Source organism: Erythranthe guttata, chromosome 1, assembly GCF_056151865.1.
Source record: "Erythranthe guttata isolate IM_541 chromosome 1, IM_541, whole genome shotgun sequence".
NCBI lineage: Eukaryota > Viridiplantae > Streptophyta > Magnoliopsida > Lamiales > Phrymaceae > Erythranthe > Erythranthe guttata.
The window spans coordinates 5,843,071-5,863,275 of NC_142533.1; the positions used below are offsets into that span (position 1 = coordinate 5,843,071).

Below are 20,205 nucleotides of genomic sequence, written 5' to 3' on the forward strand. Positions count from 1 at the left end.
AGCGATGTGTTTCGCGGTTTCTCTCCAGTCTTCACGTTTGAAGTTTCCAGTCTTCACGTTTGAAGTTTATTCGTTTTGAAGTTTATTCGTTCCGACTGCGGGAGCGTGCTAGCAAGTGAATGTCCAGTCTTCACGTTCGTCACGTTTCGACTGCGGGGGCGTGTTAGAGAATATTGAGAATATTATATTATAGAACTCTTGTAATATTAGGATTCTAGTATGATTCGGTTACCTAGATTAGTTAGGATTTAGTTACCTAGTCAAACTCTATTACCTTGCAATATTTCTCTATATATATTCCATGTAATCAACCCATAACACAATGGGGGTTTCTATTCTATCTTTCTCTCCTTTTTCTATTCTTCCTGGACAGAAACCGCGAAACACATCGCTAGAGAATTCCTCTGTTGAAATATCTGCCAAATTTAAAAAAATAATAATAATAATAATAATAATAACGGGTGAGAGAAAAATAAGAACTTTTTTTTTTTTTTTTTTTTTTTTTTTTTTTAATCGAGATAGAGAGAAGAGATGAGAGAGGGGTCGCCGGCCATGGAGAAGAAGAGAGGCAGCTTAGGCCATGGAGAAGAAGAAGAAGAAAAAGATAGAGAAGAGAAGATACACCACCGAGAGAGGGAGAAAATTCGGTTTGGTGGTCGCCGACCATTGAGAAGAAGAGAAGCGGCGGCTAGGTTTTAGGCCATGGAGAAGAAGAAGAAGAAGATAGAAAAAGAAGAAGAAGAAGATAGAAAAAAGATAGAGAAGATACACCACCGAGAGAGGGAGAAAATTCGGGTGATGTGCATGGAAAAGATAGAAAAAGAAAAGAAAAATATTAGAGTACCACCACCGGGGGAGGGAGAAAATTGGGTGGTCACCGCCATGGAGAAGAAAGACGGCTAGGTTTTCACCGCCATGAAGAAGAAAGGCAGCTAGGTTAAAAAAACCTAAACCTGGAGCTCTGATACCATATAGGAAGAATAGAAGAAGGAGAGAAAGATAGAATAGAAACCCCCATTATTTCTATTCTATCTTTCTCTCCTTTTCTATTCTTCCTATATGGTATCAGAGCTCCAGGTTTAGGTTTTTTAACCTAGCCGCCTTTCTTCTCCATGGCGGTGAAAACCTAGCCGCCTTTCTTCTCCATGGCGGTGACCACCCAATTTTCTCCCTCCCCCAGTGGTGGTACTCTAATATTTTTCTTTATTTTTTTTCTTTTCTATCTATCTTTTTATGAACACCACCCGAATTTTCTCCCTCCCCCGGTGGTGCTTCTCTATCTTTTTCTATCTTCTTCTTCTTCTTTTTCTATCTTCTTCTTCTTCTTCTTCTTCTCCATGGCCTAAAACCTAGCCGCCGCTTCTCTTCTTCTCAATGGTCGGCGACCACCAAACCGAATTTTCTCCCTCTCTCGGTGGTTGGTGTATCTTCTCTATCTTTTTCTTCTTCTTCTTCTTCTTCTCCATGGCCTAAAACGTAGCCGCTGCCTCTCTTCTTCTCCATGGCCGGCGACCCCTCTCATATCTTCTCCCTCTCTCTCTCTCTCAATTCATACACAAAAGAAAAAAAAAAAAAAAAAAAAAAAAAAAAATCTTATTTTTCTTTATTATTACTATTATTATTATTTTTTTAAATTTGGCAGATATTTCAACAGAGGAATTCTCTAGCGATGTGTTTCGCGGTTTCTGTCCAATCTTCACGTTTGAAGTTTCCAGTCTTCAGTCTTCACGTTTGAAGTTTATTCGTTTTGAAGTTTATTCGTTCCGACTGCGGGAGCGTGCTAGCAAGTGATTGTCCAGTCTTCACGTTCGTCACGTTTCGACTGCGGGGGCGTATTAGAGAATACTATATTATAGAAGTCTTGTAATATTAGGATTCTAGTATGATTCGGTTACCTAGATTAGTTAGGATTTAGTTACCTAGTCAAACTCTATTACCTTACAATATTTCTCTATATATATTCCATGTAATCAACCCATAACACAATGGGGGTTTCTATTCTATTACGTATTATTATTTCTCTCCTTTTCTATTCTTCCTATATTTTTTTTTTTTTTTTTTTTTAATCGAGATAGAGAGAAGAGATGAGAGAGGGGTCGCCGGCCATGGAGAAGAAGAGAGGCAGCGGCTAGGTTTTAGGCCATGGAGAAGAAGAAGAAGAAAAAGATAGAGAAGATACACCACCGAGAGAGGGAGAAAATTCGGTTTGGTGGTCGCCGACCATTGAGAAGAAGAGAAGCGGCGGCTAGGTTTTAGGCCATGGAGAAGAAGAAGAAGAAGAAGAAGAAGATAGAAAAAGAAGAAGAATAAGATAGAAAAAGATAGAGAAGCACCACCGGGGGAGGGAGAAAATTCGGGTGGTGTTCATAAAAAGATAGATAGAAAAGAAAAAAAATAAAGAAAAATATTAGAGTACCACCACCGGGGGAGGGAGAAAATTGGGTGGTCACCGCCATGGAGAAGAAAGGCGGCTAGGTTTTCACCGCCATGGAGAAGAAAGGCGGCTAGGTTAAAAAACCTAAACCTGGAGCTCTGATACCATATAAGAAGAATAGAAGAATGAGAAAGAGAGAAATAATAATACGTAATATAATAGAAACCCCCATTATGTTATGGGTTGATTACATGGAATATATATAGAGAAATATTGTAAGGTAATAGAGTTTGACTAGGTAACTAAATCCTAACTAATCTAGGTAACCGAATCATACTAGAATCCTAATATTATAAGAGTTTTATAATATAATATTCTCAATATTCTCTAACACTCGAGTCAGTGCTACGTAGTGTGCCACTTTTAAGAATTACGAACTAAGAATTCGAAATGTATTGTCAAGTGAATTCATCAAACAAAACGCTTTTTTTATTGTGGATTTGAAACAATTTTGATTTGAGGGTTAAATACAGTCTGCACCATTAAAGTATGAGGTTGTAACACTTACCCAGTTAAAATATCAAATGTAATCCCCTCCATTAATAAATTTAATAATAAAACTTTAACTTTAATGACATGGCATTTTTTCATCATAATCATTAAATAAATGATGAATATGCGAGAAAATCTTTTTTCCAACATCTTTAAAATCAATTTTATCATTTTAAAATTCTAATTTTAATAAGAAAAAAAAAATCTGAATTTTTAATTTAATTTCAATATTTTTTTATCTTTTTACTTTCCCTTTATTGTTAGTATAGGTAAACATTTAAATATATAAATCATGTGAGTACTTGCTATATATGTTCATTGCAACCATGATATATATTTCCAAAAAAGAAATATGATTAATACATCTCACTTTCAAAAATCTATAATTTGATATGTATGATTCCAAATTCATTGTTATTAAATATTAATGAAGACAAAATAAAAAATGTTGGAAGAAAAATTCAAAAGGAAATTTCAATGAAATTGGAATTTTTTATTTTATAATAAAGAAATTTTGAAAGATGTTTGAGAAAAATATTATTGCATATTCAATATTCATATATATATATATATATATATATATATATATATATATATATATATATATATATATATATATATATATATATATATAATGGTTGGAAGGGATTATGAGATGAAAAAAAAATTCATATCATTAAAGCTAAAGTTTTATTATTAAATTTATTAATAAAGGGGTAAGTGTTATATTTGATACTTTAAGGAGTTAGTGTTAGGAACCCCTATACTTTAAGGATGAAAAGTGTATTTAACTATTGATTTAAATACAACAAATTAGTTTATTCTAAATTTGAAATAAATATCCAAGCATCTCAACTTCAATTAATTTTTTGTTGCCTATAAATTGGGATTTGAAATCAGCACTTGTCTTATTCTCCTGCATATATCTCTAACCACAACACTTGTCTCATTTTATTACATCTTGATCCCAACATTTGCAATTTAAATAGTGCATTATATGTCTCGCAAGGGATGATCTATCGGTTTGATTAAGTGATTATGTGTCAAATGACCCAGGTTTGAATTCCCTTGTCAACAATCTCGAGGTCAAATTTGTCACACATAGTTAGCATAGTGTAATTTACGTCTCTCGTATGATTTGCAAGCTATTATGCGAGAGTGTAGGTTTACGAATGCACCTATATAGTTGGTTGCGATTTTTTCATTAAATAAAAATATAAAAAGAAATAGTGCATTCTACAGTTAGTGAGCTTTACATGCTTGTAACCTAATACTTGTTTTATTTGATGTGCACAATTGAACCAAACAAACATTAATTAACATTCTTGAATGCTAATTATTGTTTGAATTTTCTTGTGATATATTAAAAAATGAGGCATTTCAAACCAATATTTAATAAAAGAATAAGCAACCAACCATATAGGTGGATAAATCATAACTCTACAATACTCTCGTATAATAACTTACAAAGTATAAGTTTATTGTCACTGAAATTATTGGATATAGTTGTTTAGGGATACGAAATCAAATGAACTTTCAAATGTTCCTCCTTCAAAACCGCTTGAAAACTAAATTTATTAAAGTACTAAACCGCTTGAAAACTAAAAATTAGAAAAAATGTTAAAACAAATTTTCAATAGTTCAAATAAAAAATCTATCTGCGGGATAATTTGGGAAGTTTTCACCAAAAATATAAATCCTACTAAAATTATGAAGATGTCCCTATTAATTTTCAAAAGTTAATTAATGTGAAAGTGTATGATTTGTTGCTTTCCAAATGTTCAAAATGCTATAAAAAAAATTCGGGGTGCAAAGTATGAAAAAACTTTATTTTGAGGGTACACAATACAAAATGTGATATTTATGGGGTGCAACATAGGATTAAACACATTCTGCATTTAAATAAAGGTGAATTATGAAAAGCCTCAAGAACTTAGGCTAAATTATGAAAAACACCTCCACCTATTAGTAATTATGAAAATCCCTCATACGTTTGTTACCGTCTTACACTGACCTCCTTACGGTGTGATTTTTCATGGAATCTTTTCCAGAGAACATTCCCCGAAAATACCAATTCTACCCCTACAAACAAAGAACAAATTGAAGGTAGCCATGCACATGCACAGATGTTTAAAAAATGCCTATGTATGCTATAATGGTTCATACTAGCAATCCCCGAAAGTGTAGTGATGTTGCAGATAATGAGGTTGCTGCACAAGTTATACCAAGACCACCTATATTTAAGAGACTGTTCTCAGAGGTAGAATCGGCATATTCACGAAATATTCCCTGAATCAAAAAAGATTTTGTGAGAAATCACACCATAAGGGGGTCGGTGTAAGGAGGAAATAAACGTTGGGGATATTTTGATAATTACAGATAGGTGAGGGCATTTTTTGTAATTTAGTCTAAGTTTAGAAAAGTTTTCGTAATTTATATACCCTTTAAATAAATATAATATATGCTTGCCTGCGTAATTGCGTCATTTTTTGTTCTTATTTATTGGATTTTTTGTATGATTTTATTCTCCCATCTTTCTTGCACTCTTTTTAGTTTTAATGCCTACATGTCGACTCCAACAAATTTAAATAAAATATTGCATCTGTTTTCCTTTTTTTTTTTTTTTTTTAAAATAAAATTATCGACAACTAAGTTGTTGACAATGAACTGATCGGTTCTGTTCACTAGTTTGCAATTGTTTATTTAATTTGTTTCAAATTTTTGAAATGAGGCGACTATATAAAAAGAATAAAAAATAAATAAAGGGTAAATTACACCCATACCCCTGGGGTATGCTTAAATAACTTTAAGGTCCTTGTGGTATCGATAATTACACTCACCCCTTGAAACATAGTTAAAAACTCTAATGAGATAATGCATTGGATATGTTATTCCGATAGGATTCTAACGGACTATTACTTTTAGCTAATGGTGGAAACAATATCGAGTTAGGGGTGACATGGCTTCCCTAATATTTCTTAAATCATCCAAAGCTGTTTGTTGTCTCCACCACTTCCTAAAACTAATAGTTCGTTAGAATCCTATTGGAATAACGTATCCAATGCATTATCCCATTAGAGTTTCTAACTATGTTTCATGGGGGTGAGTGTAATTATCGATACCACAAGGACCTTAAACTTATTTTAGCACACCTCAGGGGTGTGGGTGTAATTTACCCATAAATAAATTGTTAATGATCCACGCAAGGGGTATGTACAATTTAATAGTGTATTTAAAAAACGTACAGCTCAAATTGTATATTTTCTCACTCATCCGTCCCACATGGAATTCTTTGAGAGTTGACCAAGCAAATTCACAAGATTGCCTAATACATCTCTCTATCATCATTATTGATTATTATACACATATATAAAAGCAATATATATATATATATATATATTTTTTTTTAAATTCTTATTTTTTTTTTCTCTATGCATGTTCCAAAGATGTAAGAGAAATTGTATATATATAAGCCAATCTGTCATAGCTTCTTTTGTACGAATGTACGTTGTTTGCCCTTTTCGTCTTTTCATTTCGATCTTGTGTCGTGTTCATCATTTACACAAACCGAATAATTTGCTCTCTTTCTCAAAATGGCTTTCGCGGTTCGAGTGTTGTTTTTCGTCCTCATTTTCGTAATCATGCAAATACAAGCTTTGATTAGTGCACACCACCAAGTCCCTTGTTTTTTCGTATTTGGGGACTCGTTAGTTGATAATGGCAATAATAATCGACTAGTTACAGAGGCTAAGGTTGACTATCTTCCTTATGGAATCGATTTTCCTCAAGGACCTACCGGAAGATTCACAAACGGCCGTAACACAGCTGATATTCTTGGTTCTGTCTCTATTTGATCATTGTGTGTTTGTGTGTGTGAATCTACATGCATAGTTTTCTCATTCTTATATTTCTTGCAAAAAAAGAAAGAAAAAAAAGTCCTTTGGGTTTATTGCATTCAACACCATATATTTACTTTAATTGTTAAAAATTCTCCGTATAATTAAGATTAACAAAAAAAAATCCTCTTGTGATTCATATTTTTAGCAAACGACTGTCTAAAATAATCCCACTTTTAGGGGGGTAGGTGCTAAAAAAATGCATTATAGTGGTAATTTCTGATAATATCAATGACACGATGAGTTTTTTTAACAAATTCGATATAACACAGGGATACTAAGTGCAATAAACTCTGACATTTATTATTGCATTATCATTCTCTATTTTCATGTTGTTAATTCGTGCTAACATGAACTCAAAATTAAAATTGCAGCTCAACTTCTCGGTTTCAACTCGAGCGTTCCACCGTTTGCAACGGTACAAGGCAAAGACATCATCAAAGGTGTGAACTACGCGTCGGGATCATCAGGAATTCGTAGTGAAACCGGAGAACAATTGGTACAATATTATAATATCGCTTATACATTAATCAATTCAAAAAAAATTGTCCCAATCAAATGATTAAATTTTATCCTTAAATTCTTAAATTTTACAAAATACCGAACTAATATATTTGTTCTGTCCTTTGTTGTCGTCATCGTCATCGTATTAGGGCGATCGAATCAGCCTGGACAGACAGCTGCAAAATCACGAAACCACATTTTCGAGCATTTCTCGTTTGCTCGGAAACGACACGTCAGCAAAGATACACCTCAGCAAATGTGTGTATTATTTTGTAGTTGGAAGCAATGATTACATCAATAATTACAATATGCCTGAGTACTATACCACCAGCACTAAGTACAATCCACAGGAATATTCCAGTATCTTAGTCCAACAGTATTCTCAGCAGCTTAATGTCAGTATTTCATTTTTTCTTTACATTAAATTTATTAATTATTATTTTCCATTAATTATTTATATATTTTTTTTAATTTTTTTTTATGATGAACAAATAATTTGTACAGAGTTTGTACAACAATTTTGGGGCAAGAAAAGTAGTAGTTTCTGGGGTGGGCCCATTAGGGTGCACGCCAGCAGAGATAGCCAAGGGCACTAACGGAACTGCTTGTGCTGACTCCGTTAATGACGCCGTTACGTTATTTAACGACAAGCTGAAGCTTATGGTTAATGGGCTCAATCAAAATCTGACAGGTGCTGAATTTGTGTACAATGGCGCCATGGATTTGAGGCCTAAAGATTTGATTGCTCTTGGTCAGTTTTATTTAATTTTAACAGTATTTAATTCTACAGTTTTAATTAGGGTAAATAGCACTTAACCCTCATAGTTTAACCTTTTTGCAAATGACCCCTGACCCCTGTACTTCAATATAAGCACATAGCCCCTCGTATATTCAAAAACTTTATCTTCCTAATGAGCATGATTATTTGGCAAGTGTAATACCATAAGGCAGTTATGTGCTTATATTAAAATTAAAGGGGGTATTGTGCTTATATTTAAAGTATAAAGGGGTCATATGCAAAAAAATTAAAACCCAGGGTGTTAAATACTATTTAGCCTTTTAATTACTTTCTCCACTTCCGAATATTTGAAAATAATTGCCACACACATTTTAAATGCTATCCAGTGTGATAGATTGATTATCTCACTAAGGCCCAATTGCTTGTGCTCGAGCTTTTATCGAGTCTGCTCGCGCGATCCTTTGGTGGGGACATCAAATCGATTAAGAATGGAAGAATAGTAAGAGAAGTGTTGTGGAAAATAATACCTTTTTTTTCGAATGACATCTGAATTAATTTGAGTTCGAAATTAACTCTACCTAACGTCAAATTTTGATGATCCAACATCGGTTAGGGTGACAAAATCGTGCATTTTTACCCTTTTTTGGTAATATATAAAAAAATAATTATCTTTTTTTCGAGAATTTAGAATTTACATTTTAGTTTCGGGTTATTCTTAAATTTGTGAGTTCTATATATATTATGAGTAGTTGCTAACTCAATCGATCTTTGCCATTTATAATTATAGGCAAATTACGGCCACCCTTGAGGTATGACCAAATTACGAAAAAAAATCCTCTTGTTTGGGTAATTACAGCCACCCCCTCTTAAATATATGTACATAAAATTTATATAATTCGGTTATTTACCTAACCAAATCGTATATTCAGTTCAGTAAACGGTATAAAATGTTGCCGTACCGAATTTTCGGTTCGGTTTTACCGATTTAACATCCCTAAATTTACCTCTGGATGGGTATTTTCGTAAGATAATAGATAATTGAGAGGGGTGGCTGCAATTACCCAAACATGAGGAGGATTTTCGTAATTTGACCATAACTCAGAGGGTGATCGTGATTTGCCCTATAATTATTTACACTCGGTAATTTAGTCTTGAAAAAATAAATACTAAATCCCTATTCATATCTTTATTTATTTAATTAATTTTAATTTTGTGGTGATCAGGTATAAGAATAGTGGGTAAACCATGCTGCAAAGTGTCGAGTAAGACAGGGCAATGCATAAAGGGAGAAAAGCCATGCCTTGTTAGGGCATTGCATGCTTTCTTTGACAATTTCCATCCAACTGAGGTTGTCAACAACGCTGTCGCTGCTGCTACTTATATTCAAATCCTCAAACTTCTTCATTAATTATTATTTGATTAATTATTACTAGGGATGGCAATAGGTACGGGTTTGCCGGGTCTTAGATTCGGAACCGACCCGTTTGGGGGGAGGGGGGGGGGGGGGGGGGCTGGGTAAGTTAAATGATTTTGGGTCGGGTAATGTGTTTAAGTTTCTAGAACTGGATGGTTCTGGGTCGGGTTACGGGTCTTATAGGAACCGACCTAGAACCCACCCGTATAAATATATTATATTTTATAAATCTATATATAAAAATGAATTTATGATTTAATTTATCAAACTTTCAATTTTCATCTTGTCTATTCTCATTTACCCATTTTTCACCTTTTCATATTTTTGAATCTCATTTCTCGTAAGTAAAATCTATCACTTGTCGACAACCGTTAGCCGTTTTGTCTTTTGAACTTTACTTATCGTAGAAGTTAAATATAATTAATTATATAATTTTATTATTCACTTTATATCACTTGAAGAAGTATTTTAAAATATTGCATTTTAATTTTAAGATTATTTTGTTAAAATATAGAAGCAAAATATTATGAAAGTTAAAAAATAATAAACTTTTTTTTTTTATGTTAACGGGCCTAGCGAGTCTGGCGGGTCAGAACTGTTAATTTCGGTATGGGTTGGGGCGGTTTTGGGTCTAAGCTGAACAGGGTCGACGCGGGTTTGGTTTTTATATATTTTTCACGGGTCGGGTCTTGGGTTTATGCAAACCTGGCCTAGAACCGACCCGTTGTCATCTCTAATTATTACTATATATCTGTATATATAATTTACTTGTATTCTGCAGTTTTCAAGTTACTAAATAATTTATTATTTTACCGGTTAGATTTACAGTTTTCGTTAATTGGTAATTTTATTCTTGGAAACACGAAATTAATTTCAATTTCAGTTCCAAATGTTTTGGAATCTAGAATTTCATTCCGATTCCAAAGTGTTGGAAATTTCATAATTTCAGAAATTACATGCGTGCGTTTTTTTAATTTAAAAAAAAAATCGGAAACTTTTATAAAATTTCATAAATGAGAACCCCCATTTTGATAAAACTAAAACTCCCTCCTTGCCTTAATAGTTCACTTTTGTCATTTGCACACATATTAAGAAACTTAATAAATATGCATAGATAGTAACAAATTATGTTATATCAAATTACCAAAATGCCCATGCCATTAATTGATTTTTAAGTAATTATATTTCAATTAATTATGAGTGAGAAAAGGGCAAAATTGAAAAAAATTGTAATTAATAATTCATTAGAATAGTAAAATGACAAACAATTTGAAGCATAAAAAAGTGACAACTATTAAGGGAAGGAGGGAGTAACTACTAATTTGATAAATTCTAATATAATAAATATAACTATAATGATTTCAAGTGCACTAGGCATCGATTTTCAAATGCCACAAAATTCCAAACCAGTAGAAATGATAAAAACAAAACACCAAAATAACTCTTTTAGAATAGATCTAACACAATAGCTCATCCAAAATAGATTAACTATAAGACTTAAGTAAAATTTTGAATAAAAATGACCGATATCATAATCATGTGATTCGGAAAGAAATTAGGTCCAAGGAGCAGGGCTCTATTCAGCCCATCCTGGAAAAATACACCATGGGCCCTTCAAGTCAAGGCATGACCACTAAAGAAAGGCCTAAATGCCAAAAGCCCAAAAGTTTGGGCTCTCCTCGAGCTCACCAAGCTTTCGGGAGGATTAGTATCCGAGGAGTTTGAGCGGGCCCCTTGCTGGGATAAAGGGGGCGCAAGGATCCCACCACGGACATTAGCGACCACAGACATTGAATGGCGCATTAATGAAAGACTGACAGTTATTCCTTATGCCCATATCGATGCATTAAATGCTCTCACACCTGTATTTAATGCCCGAATGACTAAGGCCGTCGCTAACAAGAGAGACTTGCATACCAGGCTACTCATGGTAATCCGGAAGAGAGCGGCCATAGCCGTCCCGAGTAATGATGATCCTAGCTGTCCGGCAAGGGCGGGAAAGCGGCGGGTTCATCTGCCCACCCAGGATTCACGCAAAGCTCATGTCAATGTACTATAAATACAGGTTCACACCCACCAGCATCCAGTTTCTATCTATCTTTCTAAAACCTCTTAGCATAACTCACTCCACCTTCAAACTATTCTCGATTCGCTGACTTGACCGTCGGAGTGCTAAATTAAACGTCAGTCATGTTCTTTCATGTGCAGAGTAAGCTATTCACCCGGCTTCTCATTCATAACCAGACACTCGGGCGATAGAGGTGGTTTTTGGGCGGATCGTCATGTATATGAGTTAAATTCATAGATAATATGATAAACAATGGTATAATATTCAACGGATTTTCTAACACTTTAATACGTCAAAATTCTCTAACATGAATTCAATCAATCTTTATTATACCTCTTCTTCAATGCCTAAACTGAAATATGATTAAATATTTACTTGAGTTTGCACTAAGTAAAATAAAGGGAAATGTTTTAGTTTGCACCCCTGAATTATGAGGTATGTATCAAACACCCAACTGTATTACAAAATGTAAAAAAATGCCTTTTATTTTCAATTCATTTCTGATGTGATGATGTGACAAGTTGACTTTTTGCAATAATATTCTTTTGTCATATCTACCCCTCAATTTTTTATATCTATATGTATAAAGATATAAAATCCTGCCATATCATTAGCCTACTAAACCCACTAACTAAAATCCAAAAGAAGGAAAATAAGAAACCCATCAAGTTAAATGAAAATTCATAGTTACACATACACAGATAAAACTAAAAAACCAACTATAGATACATATAATACCGTATTTATAAGGTTAGAAAAAAAAATACAATATACAATATACAATCATTTTTTTCATCAATAAAAACAATATACAATCCCCATATTTTCTTTTGCGAACAAATCTTACGATCCCCCTCACCGCGGCAAAAGTGCGAGAGACAGCCCATCAGGGCCACAACCATACCCCTTATCCTAATTTATGACCGCCATTGTAACTACTCTACTCCTGTAACTCTCACACGAACACTGTATCTTCAATGCCGACTCAGACGATCCGCTCTCCGACTCATCCAAACACCGCTGCATCACCGCCGTGTTGAAGGCAATTAGGCCTCGCAAACATTTCTCTTTTTCATGAGAGGGGAATTGACGGGAAAATAGGAAGAAGGATTGACAAGAAAAGGGGAAGAATAATTGGATGATTCAACTCACACTCCAATCCAATTTATACTTTGCACAAAAAAATCAATTTATTTCCGAGAATTAGGATTTAATTTACTTGCTCACTTTTTTTTTTTTTTTTTTGTGAAAAACTGAGGGGATGATTGGTTTCATTTCCAAAACCAATTTCCAGTTCTATACTATTCATAAAACTGAGATCATGTTTCACAATTTTATCCAGAAAAACTCATTTTTTCTTATCAAATTTCTATTGAAAATACACTATTCATATTTATTTCAATTTTCAAACCTACTAAAGCCTACTACTAACCTATATATTTTATTCCATCAACTCATTTATCTATCATCATTAATATTTACACTCTCTCTCCTCTCATTTATCTCTCCTCATTAATATCTACACTCTATTTCCTCCCAATTTCTCTATCTACTACTACTACTACTACTAAAAATAATAATAATAATAATAATAATAATAATAATAATAATAATAATAATAATAATAATAATAATAATAATAATAATAATAATAATAATAATAATAATAATAATAATAATAATCACTATCATCATCCTCAATCATTACATTCTACTTTTGCACGTACTTTCGTAGAGAAAATTCACCACAACCAAACATATTCTCATTTCTACACCTACATAAAACTAAAAATACCACTCCATCCAAACATATTCTCTTTTTTTACACAAAAACCAATAAACTACTTTTTCCATCAGAAATTTTGAAAACTAGAAATTCTCATTGGAAACATAACAAAACATCCCCTCATTACATAAGACTATTGTTACGCACCACCAATTTTGGGTCAACCTTTTACTATTTTTTCTTGTCTTGAAGAGGTTTAGTATTATCCAACAATATAAGTTCAAATCTTAACCGAATAGAGATAAGCCCAATTAGGTCCAAATGTAAACAGGCTTATAGATATTTCCTAGATATTTTGTAATAATTCTTTTAAGTGTTCTAAAGAATAAATTCTAATCCTTAGATCAATCAATCTCCATCGTTCATTGATGAGGTGTTATTATAAATACGAGTAGGGACTTCCTTTGTAAATCATCCAAAAAACTTCAAGCATTGTATTTGCAACACATATTCGGGAAATACTAACTTAGCTATCTTGATGAGCGAAATAGAGTTTCGTTATTAAAAGAAATAATTAAATCTGTAATACTAATTTCCATATATTTGGGAAGATAAAAGTATGTGTCATTTATTCATTTATTCGACTCGAAAAGAACAAATATATTGTTACTATAAGTTCAATTATGACCACCTTATTCATATTTAGGTCCAACCCTTGAACTCTCGTCGTATTTTGCTGCTCACCGCCTTGCCAAATGGGATTTCTCTTGTAATTCTAGTGGTGCATTTAATGGTAATTTAATATTTTTATCTCGTTTTTGTGACCGAATAATTGATTGGAGACTCTATATTGACTTCATCTTAATGCATATTTTTCTCTATTAAAAAAAAAACAAATACTTCCTCACATTTTAATATACCCCAATTTCACCAATTTAATCTCAAATTAACTTCAGTTTGACCCAATTTTACCAAATATTTAATTTTGACTCCTAACTAATTTGACTCCAATTTTAACCATTGTTGTCGGTCTCTGGCGTTGGTTTTTTTTTTTTAATATTGAAAAAAAAAATTCGAGAATTTTTTTTGGCCCAAATAAAAACAGTAATATTATAGTGATTGACGGTAATTCACTATACTACTATTTAACAAAGTAATACTACTATATTGTTGTTTGTAATATTGGTATATTACTATCTACCATAGTAATAATATATTATTATTACAATAAAATCACTATATTACATAATAAATTTTATCGTGTAATACAATATAATTTTATTATATTGACCGGTCAACGAAGACAACCAGAGTAAAAATCCAAAAAAATAAATATATTGCCGACAGTAATATTATTGTCAACCACAACAATATTAGTGAGGTTGACAATAGTATGACTTTCAACCAGAGTAAGATTAACAATAGTATTATAATTAGGGGTGAAAGTGGAATGCATTGGATCGGACTAAGTTTCCTAAAATTTTCGGAAGTACAAAATCAATTCAAATACCAAAATTAGGAAAAATAAGTATCTTCTTTGTTTGAAGAGGATTTTAGGGTTTTCCTTGCAGTTAAATAACTACATCGTGTTAGATTTGCATTACGAGAAAAAAGTATGCTACAATAAAACTTGCATTTCGTAGAATTATTGATGATGCTCAATAGATCGTAACAAATTCCGCCTAAATAAATATTGTCCTCAAGAATTCGACTCAATAATCGTACAATCTATTATAAATGCACCATACGTCCATACCGTACATATATTTTCTTATGTTTCCACCTATGCTCGACGTCATTAAATTTATAGATTAGTTTCGTATTTTTTTGGGTAAAAAAACATCATTAAGCAGGGGTACATTTGTCATTTTAGATCAGTCAACGTGTAAAATAAAGTTTGGGGCAGTTTGCCTTCAAAAATATAATATGGGGGCGAATGTGCAGTTTGAGATACCACAGGGGTGCCAATCTACTCTTTGAAGATGATACTTCAAAATATGTTGATTTTTGAGATCCAAATTGGTAAAATTACCCATCGGCCAAGAAACTCTCTCTTGCGGAAGGCGCCATCTTCCAGCAATCAGGACTCTCTGCCCAAGCGCTAAACCTTTATAAAATTCCCTTTGAAATTTCTGAAACCCTAATCCCAAAATCCCCAATTTCTCTGCACTCGAAATCTCAATTAGGTCAATTAGGTCAGGTTGAAGGAAGCGAAAGGGGGGAAAACAGAATCAAGAAAATGGGCATAATAAGGAGCGGGTTCTCGTTCATGATGGGCACAGCTTTCGGTGTGTACGCAGCCCAGAATTACAACGTACCCAATATCAAGAAGCTCTTCAACACAGGGCTTCTCATCGCCAAGCACATCGAGGAGAATTACCGCAAGCCCAAGAAACGCGACGACGATGAATAGAGAGAGAGAGAGATAAAGATCGATGTTTGTTTAATGTTTGCCGCAATGCCCACTATGTGTTCGTAGAATTTCCTGGTAGCTTTTTTTTTTTTTTTTTTTTTTGTTGATTTTCCGTTTTACGAATAGGAGGTTTAAAATGTTTAGTGGTGTTGAGAAACTTTGTGTTCTTGAAATTTTGGTATTTTACTATTGTTTTGTTGACTGATGATGCTCAATCAATGGAAATTCGTTGGAGATTGATGTTTTTGGTTTTTCATCGAATATATGTTTCGGGTTCGATAAACTTCAGTGTGTTGCTACTTGTTTGTACACATTTTAACTTTATTGTATGGATCACAAGTTATTGCAAGCTATGATATTGATTGCGCATCTTTTTATCGTTGTGTTGTTCGTAACTTATCATGCTGTCATTTGTGCTTATTCGTACCAGTTTAATGCGTGATTGTTAAAGAAACAGTGCTTCTCCATAACGCACATAAACACAAATTGTGTAGTCGAAGCACGGTTTCGTTTGTTTTTTTCTTTTCCATGTCTTGCATTTTTTCAATGTTTGAATGGTGCTTAGATTCCTGGCAATCGGTTTAACATGATTTATCACTACGTATCTGTCGACACACATATTATGTTTCTACTGTGCCACATTATTACATTACTGGATGACATATAAATACCAGTTGATTGGATCAGTTGAAGAAGGCAAAACCTGAATATTTACACGGAGACACCCGACTTTCCAGGTTCGTGTGTTGGTAATTTCTTTATGTTCTGTTCGTCTGTTTTTGCACCATTGATTTTAGTATATCAAATATCGTATTAGAAGTTGGTGACTGTCGTTTGTTTACAGTTCTCGGGCTATTTTGCATATATCTGATGGACACTTGGCTATTTTGCTTCGGTATGTGGATTCTTCTCTTAATCTCTGTGGTAAAGTTATATTTTATCTTGTATTTTATGTCACTAATAACGCCACTTGCACACGATAAATTTTAGTAATAGGCACTACAATGTGGATTTACTATATGAAAATAATACAAAAAACTATTTAAAAACAAAGGATCCAAATTGATTTTGTATAGGCTGCAGATTAAATGTAGCCTTGTGACAGAACTAACATGATTAGTGAATTTTGACCTTTTTGCCTGGAAGTGTACATTTATTAGCAAGTAGAGACGGAAAAACGAAAAACGAAACAATTCAAAGAATATTATTCCTGAAGAGGGAATTATTTACTATTGCTCATATATCCAAGATTGTGAAATAATGCAATAAGTTTCACTTATGGTAAGAATGATTTCTAGTATAGTTTCTTTCGTTGCTTATTTCCATTCTTACCTCTATGCCATTACCTTCATGCTATCCTTTCTACTCGTACTCAATTTCTTTGTTACCTAGCCTAGTTTTCGTAAGAATGCGACGAAACAAATAAATAGAGAATATAATCCATATTTTGTTTAGGCAGATTTTCGTGTATAAGATGATCTTATAAAGACCATGAAAAACTGAAATAATAAGATTTACTTGTAAAAACACTCAACTGAATCAAAATAAAATCGTTTTTAGATACCTTCAATATTTTTCGGCTTCTTGGACTGGAAATTTTGGTACTTGTGGTTTAATTAACTAATGAGGCTCAATTGAATGAAATTGTGAAAGATTTCTTTTTAGAAGCTCTATATATATTAAAAGTGCTAAACAATATATTAATTCGACCCAAAAAAACGGGTCAATACGATTACGTAAAAGACCTAATCTTGTACTCATTTCAGTCAATGTTCAGATACAAATCAGACAAACTACTATTTACAGTACAAGACTCGCAAGAACCCCGATCTTTCTCTCTGCTGTTCAACGCACGCCATTCATTAATGCAGGCCGTTTTCTCCAGACTCGAACTCGGATGTGATTGACAGCTAAGAATTTCCAAAATCTTCTCGGTTTTCCCGAGCAAAAGAATAGCACCGTTCACACTCTCCTCTCTCTCTTCATTTCTGCTCTGATGGCATTTTATCGATATCGCGTGCTGTAAATTCGTAAGGCAAGCCCCGATGATGTCAGCAATCATCAAGGTAATTCTTTCCAACATTTCTTTATTATTATTATTATTATTGCGCTCGTTCGATCTGTTTTCGTTTCCCAGCAAAAGCGTCTGACATACTCTGTACATTGCATTTGCAGCAAGAACTTTGACCGGCCATTTCGAAGGACTGTCCGTCAAACAACCTAGTACGTCGTTCTTTCTCAACTCCTTAAATTTGTTCTTCGCTATGTCCGAAAGCTCCGATATTATATCTTTCGAGCTTTTCCCTTCGATGAACATCTCACGAAGATTTACATCGAGCCATTTGTGATGAAGGTCGACTCCCACCCATACGATTTCCGCCGCTTTTCTGATATTCGACACGTCCTTTTTTATATCAAGATTATTTTCAACTACTCTTATATACTTTAACCCTTCGTACACACACTTTATCAGCTCTTTCGTCGAATCAAACTCCGTTTTTTCACTAATCGCAACTGCGATGCTTGTTAATGTGACCACGGGTAAAGCCCAGCTATTGGGTGGCTCTTCAATATCAAGAGACGGGACTTCATCACTGTCGAATTTATTCACCCCGTCGAATCCGTTCGAAGGGTTCACTTTCTCCAATAATTTTACGAGTTTTTTCGGTTGATTTTTCCGACCCATTTTGATCCAATGGCTCGTGGCATCCCTATCGGATTCCATCATCACATCGACTAGCTCCTCCTCTCCTTCGAGGTGCATTACGTAACGGCTCAAATCCAACTTCTTCGACTTTTCCGATTCTGTACTGTCGCAGTGCAGAATAAGATTCGAGCGCTTGAATATAAACAATTTGTGCACATTTAGTAATCGGCTCATAAAGAATATCGAAACCAGCCTCACCAACTTGCTCGAAACCACCATTGTCTTCTGACACACAATGCATAAATCCAACACCCTGTTCTTTGTCGTGTGCACGAATTTTCTACCGTAATGCCCACAAATCCTTAGTTCCAACGGACATTCTTTCAATTGATACAGCGTCTGAACCCAATAATTCTCGACCGACGAAAACTCGTTTTTTTGGCATTTCTTGTTTTTATTACTATTCGGGCACCGAAATTTAATAGCAACGAACCATCTACATGCGGGTGCAATTGTACCTACTCCTATCGCCATAGCCTGAGTTACGAGTATCAACATGGTTGACCTTTTGTAATCCGATTGACCTTCGCAGAATTTGAAGGACGAGGGCATAAGGTAACTCCGAAGCATAGCTTCGGCAAAAGTCAACGCACTAAGAAGACAAAACGCACCTGATGCAGTGCAAGTCGCCAAACGGCCCATCACGAATTGAGGGTTGCATGTATGTGCCATCATCCAATATCTCATCAAATCGTTTCTCAGTTTTCGAGTTATCGAAATATCGCGATTATTTTCGTTATCGCCACTACATTCTTTCGTTGCTATTTCGTACTTTTTAGCGTACTTTAAATCGAAGTAGTACTTTGTCACAGGAACGGACAAGGAGGAAGAAATCGAGAGGGCGAACAGAACAACCATGAGAAACATGATTACTATATGTTCAATCAAAAAGACGTAAATAACCCCGGTGCCCAATTGGATGCAAACGTTCGCTATGACTGTAATTACGAGAATACCCAATGCCACGATATTCATCATGAGTTCTTTGGTCTGCATGGATCCTAGAGAGGGCATGGAGTTACCTATTGCCGTGCAGATGAAGGCGGCGCTGCTCAGCTTCGCCAGCTGGTCGTGCTGACGTGGCATGGAGGTGTTGAGGTCGACCGAGAGTTTGACCGATACTCCGATTAGGGTTAGGGTTGTGGCGTTGAGTGCGAAGAATCTCGTCGGGAACCAGAATTTACGGTAACGGATTGCGTGAAGTGCGTCGATTGACATTGCTACTGCACAAGATGCCGATGCTAGTACGACGTAGATTCCGATCCATGGCATTGGCTCGCTGAATTTCGATTCGTCGAGTGTTCCGTTTACCGTGCACCCGATTAGGCCCATCTTCTTCTTCTTTTTTTTTTTTTTTTTTTTAATTATTGAAATTGATTGTGTAGCTTCTGCATAACTGAGTTAGAGCAGAGATGAAGTCTGTGTGGTGGGATTTAGAATAGATGCCAAATATGGTGGACAAATAATGATGAGATCAGGTTTGACTTTTTAGTCCCACCATTACTACTAGTGTTGTGGTTGTTATTCAAGTTTTGAATATTATTTGTTGATTTAATATATTGATTGATTGATACTTTTATTTTTTTTATTTTTGGGTAAATTACGCCTACACCCCTGAGGTATGCTAAAATAACTTTAAGGTCCCTGTACTATCGGTAATTACATTCACCCCTTGAAACATTGTTAGAAACCCTAACGGAATAATGCATCGGATAAGTTATTCGTTAGGGTTCTAACGAACTATTAGTTTCAGACAGTGGTGGAGACAACATAGAGCTAGGGGGTGGCATGACTCTTCCAAAATTTCTTAAA

At 34.3% G+C, this 20,205-nt stretch overlaps 3 protein-coding genes across 3 annotated transcripts; 2 read left to right on the forward strand and 1 right to left on the reverse strand.

The window, feature by feature from the left end:
- The first annotated feature begins 6,456 nt into the window (after window positions 1–6,456).
- Window positions 6,457–9,534, forward strand: LOC105963341 (GDSL esterase/lipase At1g29670). Its single transcript, XM_012987734.2, has 5 exons — window positions 6,457–6,763; window positions 7,197–7,321; window positions 7,476–7,721; window positions 7,831–8,077; window positions 9,289–9,534. Exons 1-5 carry the CDS (start codon window positions 6,520–6,522, stop codon window positions 9,471–9,473), a joined length of 1,047 nt encoding a protein of 348 aa, XP_012843188.2. The 5' UTR covers window positions 6,457–6,519; the 3' UTR covers window positions 9,474–9,534.
- Window positions 9,535–15,278: 5,744 nt separating this feature from the next.
- On the forward strand, window positions 15,279–15,940 carry LOC105963385 (uncharacterized). The gene has a single exon (XM_012987780.2). It carries the CDS (start codon window positions 15,513–15,515, stop codon window positions 15,684–15,686), a length of 174 nt encoding a protein of 57 aa, XP_012843234.1. The 5' UTR covers window positions 15,279–15,512; the 3' UTR covers window positions 15,687–15,940.
- A 1,400-nt stretch (window positions 15,941–17,340) lies between these two features.
- On the reverse strand, window positions 17,341–19,936 carry LOC105963248 (uncharacterized). The gene has a single exon (XM_012987641.2). The coding sequence runs from the start codon at window positions 19,723–19,725 to the stop codon at window positions 17,449–17,451; it is 2,277 nt and encodes a 758-aa protein (XP_012843095.2). The 5' UTR covers window positions 19,726–19,936; the 3' UTR covers window positions 17,341–17,448.
- Between the last annotated feature and the right edge of the window lie 269 nt (window positions 19,937–20,205).

What these genes read in the sequence shown, in the direction of transcription:
- LOC105963248 (XM_012987641.2), bottom strand. Translation starts at nt 19,725, where the DNA reads ATGGGCCTAATCGGGTGCACGGTAAACGGAACACTCGACGAATCGAAA.
- LOC105963385 (XM_012987780.2), top strand. Translation starts at nt 15,513, where the DNA reads ATGGGCATAATAAGGAGCGGGTTCTCGTTCATGATGGGCACAGCTTTC.
- LOC105963341 (XM_012987734.2), top strand. Translation starts at nt 6,520, where the DNA reads ATGGCTTTCGCGGTTCGAGTGTTGTTTTTCGTCCTCATTTTCGTAATC. An exon ending in TAACACAGCTGATATTCTTG is followed by an intron (nt 6,764 to 7,196) that starts GTTCTGTCTCTA and finishes TTAAAATTGCAG; the next exon opens with CTCAACTTCTCGGTTTCAAC. An exon ending in TAAAGATTTGATTGCTCTTG is followed by an intron (nt 8,078 to 9,288) that starts GTCAGTTTTATT and finishes TGTGGTGATCAG; the next exon opens with GTATAAGAATAGTGGGTAAA.